This window comes from Gossypium arboreum, chromosome 7 (genome assembly GCF_025698485.1).
Source record: "Gossypium arboreum isolate Shixiya-1 chromosome 7, ASM2569848v2, whole genome shotgun sequence".
NCBI classification, from domain to species: domain Eukaryota; kingdom Viridiplantae; phylum Streptophyta; class Magnoliopsida; order Malvales; family Malvaceae; genus Gossypium; species Gossypium arboreum.
Genome location: NC_069076.1, coordinates 84432711 through 84442514, shown reverse-complemented (window position 1 = coordinate 84442514; position 9804 = coordinate 84432711). Strand labels below are relative to the sequence as shown.

The window sequence follows — 9804 nt, the reverse complement described above, 5'->3', positions numbered from 1 at the left end:
CTGATGAGGCAAAAACACGGAAAAAAACACGTTTGAAAAGCACTTTTCCAAACGTGTTTTGCTTATAACATTATTTGTCATTTATCCAAGTGGTTAAATGTAAGTCAAAAATATTTAACACAAAAATATTTTCTTTTATAATATTCAATTTATTCTTCTCACAATGTAAGTAAAAATAAATATTTGACACATAAAAATTATATATAAGAAATTGATATATATGTAACATAATGATATATAAAATACAATTTTATTATTTAATTAGATATTTATTATTTTATTCATATAAGTAAAAAGGTTATTAATTAAAAACATAAACTAAAAAAATGCTTGAGAAAATATTTCAGCCCAACTTATCCAAATAAATTAACCAATTTTTTTAGGTGAATTACAGGGTAAAGTTCAAACAACCAACGCGACTTGAATTCAGACGACATTTAGAATGGTGAATACCTTTAACCATTAGATCATCATTTAATTAACCAAAAATTTAATAAAAAGGTGGTTTTGGGTGGCATTCTTTCTGTCATGATTTTCCTGTTCTGATTGCATTTAGTATACTTTTTAAGATCATATGATCATTCTTATTAGGAAAATAATTTTACTATTATGGAATCTTATTATTCATGATTTTTGCTGATGTGCTCATTATTATTTCTACAAAACTAAAGATTCTACTTACCCATTTCATTTAAAATCTATCAAATTATTTTATTTTAATAATTAAACAAGTTTTTATTTTTATTTTTAAAATTTTTTAAACTTACATATAGTTTCATAAATAAACTAGTTTTATGATATAGAATTTCTCAATAAATTATTTAAATTTCATATGTCATATATAAACTATGTTGTAAGTATGAAAGTTTGAATTCAATCTCAAATAATGCGTTTCTTATTTCCAATTATAAAAAATTAAAAAACAGAAAATTATATATAATAAAATATTAAAACAAAGTTAATAGAAAGTAATTAATATATATTATTTAATATGATACATTTATTATATGGTTGAAAAATTAAATAATATAAAAATAATTAGATTAAAAACATTAATGCAATAAAAAATAATAAAATATAACTTGTTGAGATTTAATATAGAATAATATAAATTTAAGTATCTTGAAATGTATTTTTATATTCTTATTTAAGATTCAGATAACACTTAATTTTTAAAAATTAAAAATAATTGGGTAGTAGTTGTTGAAGTAGTGAATGGTTTTCTTTTCATGAATAACTTATTAAATTACATTCAATATTGTATTTTTATTAGTATGCAATATTATCTAAACTTTGTTTTTACATTTGATTACTTGAGTGAAAAAAAATTAGGAGGCGGAATTAAAATGTATATTTTTATGAGAGTTAAAATGTAATTTCATAATTTCAATAATTTACATTTTATAAATTTTATAATATTAAATAAAAAAATTATCATTTTGAGAAGGGACAAAGTGTAATTTTATCTTTTACTAAATTAAAATCTTGTAAGACTTAAAGGGCTAAAGTGAAATTTTACATTTTCTTCCTAGTCTAAATTTTTTATACAATACATAGAATTACTTATAATCTCTCCTTCACTTTTACATAACCCACGTACTTGTGTATCGATAATAATACCAATATAAATTGAGTTAAAAGACTCAATCGACAAATAATATATAAAATTAATTTACTAAAAAATGCATAATATTTTAAACTTTAACCTTTATATATAATAAAATATATTGTATCCATAAAACACTAAAATCTAATATTGTGAAGGAAATATAAAAAATTGCAAAAGAAGGGGCTTGTAATTGCTATATATTGAGACTATGACTCCATTTTGGAACACTTGAGAAACAAACCTTTCTTCTTTCTATTTTATTATTTTTCCTAATCAAATCTTTTGACATTATATTTGTTGTTTACAGCTGCCCACTTCTTGAAAACGCTTTTTGTGATTTTTTTTTATATAAAAAAAAAACTATTCCTTCCTTTCTGTAAATACAGAAGAAGAAGAAGAAGAAGAATCCTTGATTCATAATTTGATTGTCACTGTCTTTGCTTCTTCTTCTTCTTCTTTTTTTTTTTTTTCAATTGATGAATTCAAGGCAACAAGCTCTTTGAGGGTCAGGGACTTGCCTAAAAAGTAAACATGCCTTCTCTTTAATCTGTTTTCTTCCTTCATCTTTTCCCTCACTTTTGCCTCTTCTGATATTCCATTTTTAAAAACTTCCCATTCCTTGAAACAATAAATAAATAAAACCTTCATTTTTAGGTTTCTCTATCGAATCTTCAATGAGATCTTGAGTGGTATCCCAAAATACTTCAAAATTTTGAAATTGGGTCATCGAATTTGAGACCAAAATCTTGTCAAAATAAAAAATAAAAAAAATCAAATATATAAAACCTATAATGTCATGGCAACAACACCATGTAAGATAAGAAAACGAGGTTGTTCATCTTCTTCTCCATCTTCGTCATCGTCATCATCTTTCATCCAAAAATACAGATTCAAGCGTGCAGTTTTGGTGGGAAAAAAGGCAGGATCAACGACCCCTGTTCCCACATGGATAATGGCTACAACGAAGTCGCCGTCATTAGCAATGGCAAGCGCTGAATTTCCACCAAAGATTGTTGCCCAAACCAAAGAAGCCTCAGTTTCTGCTAGAAAACTTGCTGCCACTTTGTGGGAGATTAATACAATCCCTTCCCCACAACCTAAGGAAGTATTGGCTAAGAAAGATAAGAGGAGAAAAGCTTGTAGAGTTGCAAAAATGGCTCATACTTTGGCCCAAAATTTGTCTGATCCGTCCTATAGTCCTTTTTCAGAGGTTGGGTTTTTAATTTGTTCATGCTTTATATCAGTTGAAACATTTCTTCTGAAAATCTTATTGGCTGCTTTTTTTTTTCGTAGAAGATGGATGGAGGCAGAGTCCAATCTCATAGGAGAAGAGCTTCAATTGTTTCTCAAAAGCTTCAAGTAACTGATTATAAGTTGGGGAGCTTGGGCCCTGTTGGCAGTGGTAGTTTCATGGAGGTGATAACTTTCTTTTCTTTTTTTCTTTCTAACTTTTGGCTTTAATTCTTCAGTTTTTCTCTTTCAACCAGAGCACTTTTTTGGTGTCATTGTCTGCAAATCTTGGCAAATGCATGTTCTACTGTTGTTTTCTTCAAAATGGCTCTTTCTCTTAAGGTTTTGCAATGGGGAAATTCATATTTTTGCAATTGTTTTTTAGAATTAAAATTTCACTTTTTGTTGAAAATAGAAGTGGGAAACATTGATAATGACATCTGCCCAGATTTATCCACCACAATCTGCAATTTTAAATTTATTGCAGATCAAACATTTTCAATTGTATGTGCTTTTTTAGATATCTATGTTCGTTTTTGTTTGTATATTTGGGTAATTTTATTTATTTTGGGTACTGATGATATGCCTTGCAATGCACAGATTGAAACTCATTCTAAAGGCAAAAATCATGGTGGATGCATAATTGGAGTTAGAGCTCGTTTAAAGGATGTGAGTAATGGCTTAGCCACTTCTAAAGAACTACTTAAAGTTTTGAATCGAATTTGTGGTCTCGAAGAGCAACATACGACGAGCATGTCTTTGGTCTCAGCATTACGTGTTGAAATTGATCGAGCTCGAATCCATGTTGATCAATTGGTTCAAGAGCAACGATCCAACCGCAATGAAATCGAGCACCTCATGAGGCATTTTGCGGAGGAAAAGGCCACTTGGAAGAGGAAAGAGCGCGAGAGAATCCGTGATGCCGTATTGTGCATTGCCCAAGAGCTTGAGGTGGAGAAGAAACTCAGGAGGCAAACTGAGAGATTGAACAAGAAACTTGGAAAGGAATTGGCTGATACGGCAGCATCACTGTCCAAGGCAATGAAGGACCTCGAGAGTGAGAAGAGGGCGAAAGAGATACTGGAGCAAGTCTGCGATGAGTTGGCTCGAGGCATTGGAGAAGATCGAGCCACAGTCGAAGAACTGAAACGAGAGTCAGCTAAAGTGAAGGAAGAAATTGACAAGGAAAGGGAAATGCTTCAGTTTGCTGATGTATTACGGGAGGAGCGAGTCCAGATGAAGCTCTCTGAAGCTAAATATCATTTCGAGGAGAAGAATGCAGTCGTCGAAAAGTTGAGAAATGAACTTGAGACCTACCTAGGAAACAAACTAGACGAAGAAAACGGCGATGGTTCACCGAATCTGCAGAGAATCAAAGAGCTCGAAGCTTATTTGAAGGAGATTGATTTTGGATCCTGTCAAATAGTCGAGAAAGATGTAGATAAAATCAATGTTACGAACGAGGAAGAGTGCCAAGGAGATGATTCAGCTGATAGTGATCTTCACTCCATTGAATTAAACGTGGACAACAATGACATGAGCTACAAATGGAGCTACGCTTACAGAGATTATGTCGAAGATGGATCGAAGAAAACTTGGGTCGAAAAAGAAAGCAAGGGAAGGAAATCACTTTCTGAGATGATTTCATGGGGAAGTATTTGCTTAGAAAGAGGAAACTCAAACTCTAAAGGTTGGGATTTTGAACTCGAAATCCCAGAAAAGTTCGAGAGGGATGGGACATACAATCCACCGTCGCAAGTCCAGGCACACGATTACGAAGACGAGATTAAAAGATATAGATCAGTTAAGAGTCTAAGAGATCATATATTACATAGTAATAAAATAGCTCCCATCCAAAGTTTTCCTAGTCCGACCAGGCAATGGAGCCATTTCGAGACAGGCTCGCCGGTGTCAAAGGGGGATGGTTCGAAGCCTAAGCTCATCGGTACAATAAGTGAAGGCCGAACTTCAACAAGCTAAGATAGAAGAAACTTGTTATTTGTTTATTTGTTTGTTTGTTTTTTTTATTTTTATTTTTTTTGTTCTTTAGCTTTCATTACCGATGGCTTTGTTGCATTTTCTTGAAATTCAAAAGCTGGTTTTTGCTTCTTATGTTTTTAATCATTTGCCAAACTTGGGAAAAGCTGAGACTGTAAATTAAACTTGTGAATTTATGGATATTTATAAAGCATAAAACAATTATGGGGTTCATAAATTCTTGTCTCTAATCTGCGAGTAGTGACACTTGTCAACAGCAGGATGATTGGAATCATACTCTGACACTATGCAAAAAGAGAAATGGGGAAATGGGGAAAGGGGTTCCTTTGTCTTGTTTCTCCATGTTCTTTGAACATGGTTTTATCCGTTGTGTTATGAATTTATTTGATCAAATTATGACAACCAAACCAAAGTCTAACAATGATGACCGACCACAACTCAATTATTCAGCTCCAATGTAGAATAAGAAAATGTCGGAGTCGAGGATTAAGACTAACTCAACTCCCAAGAAATTAAAAATAATTAATTAAAGAGACACTTCTATTAATATAATTATTCTGAATTATTTCCAACATGTTAGTTGGTATCTTATGTACTCTTTTTTATACAAGTCACCATCATCCATGTGACATTATCCTACCAAATCGTGTGGAATGAAATTTGTCTCAAAAACATACATTTGACAAAACTCCAAACACCTCACATGCCTTTGTAATTTGTATGATTAACTAACACCACCTCTTTATCTTTCATTCTCCACCCCAGGCCCCAATGGGTCTTCCCTCCTCCAATTATTTCACCAGTGGGGGTGAAAATGTGAAATACTGGACATTTTTATTATTGATGCACCATGGTTTATAAATAATGAAAACACCAAAATTGAGCAGCACTAATTTTATTTACACTAGTTAATGGCATGCACAACATAATAGCTAATGAATCCCAACATAACTTTCAAACCAAGAAAATGGACAGTAAAAAGTAGCAGCATAAAATGAAGGGAAATTCACAGAATCAAGGTTCTGTATCATTAGTTACAGAGGGGATGGATGAACACGAGCACAAAGGGATCATCTGTTGAAAGAGAGATGCATTCCAATACCCTAAAATTGGTACAGTCAGTCATCAGATGGCTTTACACTTTTATTCATCTGATTACAAGGTACCCAATGCGTATAACTTAAGATCACAGCAACTTATGAGCGTCTTCAGTTTTTTCAGATGCTGATGTAAAAGTAACTGGCTTTGCTGGATGGTCTCTCACAATCAAGCTAAGCACTTCTGGTCTTGAATAATGGCCTACCACATCGAAATCGAATTTCGCCCGTGCAATTTCTCCCATATCTGCTTGTCATTTAATCATATATACATATATATCATCCATTTCAGTCAGTGATCAATAAAGAAAGTTCATATCAAAGTTTGCAGAACCAGTGGAGTTGAAACATGCAAGGGACATAGTAGTCGGAAACAGGAATCCTGCCTACAAGAACTTTGACAAGCAAACAAAGAGAAATAGACAAGCACATGCAGATTCAAAAACTGAGACATGATATTATGGTCCACTCCAACCTGAAAGGTTCAATCATTCTAAGTTTCAACGTTTTGTCCACAAAATACACATGTTAAAGATAGTATGGATACTTGTATCCCAAGTCAAGCTTTAGTTTACAATCGATGTTGGTTTCATGGTTTCTTTCTAGGACCATGACACAAATGTTACAATTCGCACGAACTCGCAAGCTATTGTTTAGTTTGGCCCACTGAACCTTATGGTTTTGTCCTCGAAGGCATTTCACAAGTTAAAGATGATTTAAGCACTTAAATTCCTGGTCAAACTCTACACAATCGATGCACACCACATTTCATATCAAAATCAAACAAATACACACAGGAACAAGTGTTTAAATCATGGTTTTCGGAACTGGACACCGGGAACCGATTGAGGTATCGGTCCAGAACAAGAGGTTGACCTGCAAACTGACACAGACTGGTTGAACAGGGTTAAAAAACCAGTTGAACCGGTGGTTGAACCAGTTTTTTTCTATTTTTTTATTTTTATTTTTAATGATTTTTTAATCGAACTGGTCAGACTGGTGAACCGGTGGTCTGACCAGTTCAACCACCGGTCTGGTTTTGAAAACCTTGGTTAAGTCATCATTGCATTGAAAACCTATTATCAACATTGCTTTGAAGGTCAGCTCCCCATGGACCCTCTGACACAAACAAGTGTCTCAAGAATTTTAAAGAAACATGGGATCATCCATAGTCCAAGTCCAAGAGAAAGAGCATCTTGAACTATTAATATTACTTCTCATCAACATCTTGATGAGAAAATAACCATATGCTGAATGCTTATTCATAACTTTTAAGACATTCTCTCTAGATTCTAAATCAAATACATTCTCCCTGAAACAACCAATTGCATGCAATCCAGCAATGATTTGGTCAAGTTAGAAAGAGAAGTTGAGTAGATATTAAATCATGGATTACTGTACAAACCTAGATCTGCTGATATAAGTGCCTCCCCATCGTAATTGGGTCCAGCCAGAATAGCTCCAGATGGTGATATAATGACACTTCCACCAGCACAGACGACAGAATCTGGATTCAGTTCGTCTTCTATCCCGGAAAACAGATATTCTGGAGGAGGTGGGTAGTCTTTCCTCCGACAGAACTGGTTGGCTGACAACACAAAACACCCGCCTTCAAGAGCTATATGGGTCATTGATGCTTGCCACACATCCCTGGAATCAGCGGTTGGTGCACAATATATTTCAATGCCTGCAATCCAATGTGTACATTCAAAGCCTTGCAAAAATAAAAAAGCTTTTGGTAGATAAAACTTTTGCAGGTAGATAATTCTTCGGTGTTGAATGACTTATTTTGGGCTAATTTGGGCCTAAATAACATGATCAAGTATCTACCACCCTCACACTGCAACTCATGCATTCTACAAGAGTTATGGCTGCTTGCCGACCATATTCGATAATATTAAACACTAAACAACTATATCACATAAAAGGAAGTAAAACAAGATATAAGAAATACAAGAAACACAACAAAAATAAAATACATTTATGTTACTAAGAAAATACACAAATTTCTATTGCTAGCATAAACCAAGGAGAATAGACAAAGCACTAAGCGCACAGGAAGTACTTGGCCCCAATGGTGTTCCACAATTTCAAGTGAATCCAACCCGTATCACTTAATTCACTATTCATGCTTTTTTTTTTTTTTGGAATCAATGTTTACATTTGAATAAAATATAAAATAATTCATTAGATAAAGAAATGGGTTTTCAACTTTCAAGCAAAAGTAGTTCTTTTTCTAGTCTAACCAGGTCGCTACTTGCAATCAAAATCAAATTATGTACTTTGAGCCTTAAAATGTAGGTGAAGGGTCAAATAATCGAACCTTTTGCATACATTGCTGTTCTTAAAAGTGGCATTTTATTTTCCCAACAAATGGCAGCCCCTACTTTCCCGATGGGAGTCTCGAAAACCGTAATCGTGGATCCATCTCCAAACCCCCAAATTATGCGCTCCAATGCCGTCGGCATGATCTTGCGGTGCTTCCCCAGGAACCGACCTTGAGAATCGAAAAACACCACCGTACAATATAGAGTGTATCCATCTCTCTCTATCACACCCATCACCAAGTAAACCTTATACTTTCCAGCCATGGCCGCCAAACGCTCGATTTCAGGACCTGCAGCAAACAGTAACAGAAAGTGGCATTATTAACCCAAAATATATTATCCAAAATCTGACAGAAATGATCAGAAACAAAATTTTAAAAAGCTTGATAAATACAAACCAGGAACATCAATGGCTGAAGCGTGATATTTCCGGAACTCTTCCTTCCCTTTAGCAGTGCGGTTCCCAATGGTAACGCCGAAGTTGGAGCCGCGTGGATATCCGCCGATAAACGCTTCAGGGAACACCACTAGCTGAGACCCATATCCGGCGGCTTCAGCCAACAACCTCTCCGCTTTGTCTAAAGTAGCGGGGGTGTCATAGAAAATGGTAGAAGCTTGGACCACGGTAGCTCGGACGGTGGGGAAGGAGGCATCGCCACCCATGTCGACCTCGGCGAAGAGAGGTCCATCGGGTTGTGGGGCTGGGACTATTGACATAGTAGGATTGGGATTTGAGATTGTGTGGTAGGGGAGAAGGTTGCATACTGGTATGTGGAAGTAAATTTGAGTTTTAGTTTGAAAAGGTTTTAGGCGTTTTGGGTTAACCAGAGATTTCTAGACTACTTGCTGTATTTTTCTATTTTAATCAAATTTGCTCTTCTGGTTTTCAGTTTTCATGCTTCAACAATTTCATCCTTTTCAACTAAATTTCCAATACCAACTACACCTTTTTTTTTATTGATATAATTCACAATATTTTTACATTTTAGGCCACTTCACTATTGAGTTTGAAAAGTGAAGTTTGAGACTGTTTATCTTTACTGTTAGAAACATAAAATGTTTTTTTTTTATTAATGTGGTTTGTCGAGACCATTTTTAAAATCGAGTTTTGGAAAATGAGAATCGACTTTAAGAAAAACGAAAACGGGAGTCGCCACCAATCTTTTTAGGTGTGATTGGATCACCTTATAAAATGTTTTGTTTTAAAACATTAATTTTGGTCTACGAAAGTCGAGAAAACGGATTCTGGAGTCGGTTACGTACGAGGAAGGGTTAGCACCCTCGTAACGCCCAAAAATTGGTACCTAATTGATTATCAAGTGTCTTTAATGTCGGAAATTTAAAAATTTTAAGATGCAATCCTCTTTTAGTATTTTTTATTTTGAAAATTAGGGTTCACTTGTATCAAATAAATCAAAATATTACATCCAATAAGTTAGGACACAATATTTTTAAGATATCTGACACTAAGTTAGCCTTGTTGGAAATCCCTATCTCGAAACAACGAAACGCCATATCCAGTAAGTTAGGACACAACGCCTTG

General features: G+C 34.3%; 2 protein-coding genes across 4 annotated transcripts; one reads left to right on the top strand and one right to left on the bottom strand.

Annotated features, from left to right (window-relative positions):
• The first annotated feature begins 1840 nt into the window (after positions 1-1840).
• On the top strand, positions 1841-5054 carry LOC108469613 (uncharacterized protein At5g41620-like). Of its 3 annotated transcripts, none has more exons than XM_017770546.2 (3): positions 1841-2819; positions 2903-3025; positions 3440-5054. In XM_017770546.2, the coding sequence occupies exons 1-3, from the start codon at positions 2406-2408 to the stop codon at positions 4817-4819; spliced, it is 1917 nt and encodes a 638-aa protein (XP_017626035.1). In that variant the 5' UTR covers positions 1841-2405; the 3' UTR covers positions 4820-5054. The 3 variants fall into 3 exon arrangements, with proteins under 3 accessions (XP_017626035.1, XP_017626044.1, XP_052886570.1); XM_017770555.2 differs by having other exon boundaries at positions 1847-2819; positions 2906-3025; XM_053030610.1 differs by lacking the exons at positions 1841-2819; positions 2903-3025 and adding an exon at positions 3108-3343.
• Positions 5055-5716: 662 nt separating this feature from the next.
• Positions 5717-9147, bottom strand: LOC108468291 (bifunctional nitrilase/nitrile hydratase NIT4A). Its single transcript, XM_017769209.2, has 4 exons — positions 8660-9147; positions 8258-8551; positions 7340-7621; positions 5717-6181 (listed from the first exon to the last, which is right to left on the bottom strand). Exons 1-4 carry the CDS (start codon positions 8976-8978, stop codon positions 6024-6026), a joined length of 1053 nt encoding a protein of 350 aa, XP_017624698.1. The 5' UTR covers positions 8979-9147; the 3' UTR covers positions 5717-6023.
• Between the last annotated feature and the right edge of the window lie 657 nt (positions 9148-9804).

Coding starts and splice junctions, on each gene's coding strand:
- LOC108469613 (XM_017770546.2), top strand. CDS start 2,406: ATGGCAACAACACCATGTAAGATAAGAAAACGAGGTTGTTCATCTTCT. Junction 2,820..2,902: donor CCTATAGTCCTTTTTCAGAG/GTTGGGTTTTTA, acceptor TTTTTTTCGTAG/AAGATGGATGGAGGCAGAGT. Junction 3,026..3,439: donor GCAGTGGTAGTTTCATGGAG/GTGATAACTTTC, acceptor TGCAATGCACAG/ATTGAAACTCATTCTAAAGG.
- LOC108468291 (XM_017769209.2), bottom strand. CDS start 8,978: ATGTCAATAGTCCCAGCCCCACAACCCGATGGACCTCTCTTCGCCGAG. Junction 8,552..8,659: donor TTCAGCCATTGATGTTCCTG/GTTTGTATTTAT, acceptor TGTTTGCTGCAG/GTCCTGAAATCGAGCGTTTG. Junction 7,622..8,257: donor AACAGCAATGTATGCAAAAG/GTTCGATTATTT, acceptor ATTGGATTGCAG/GCATTGAAATATATTGTGCA.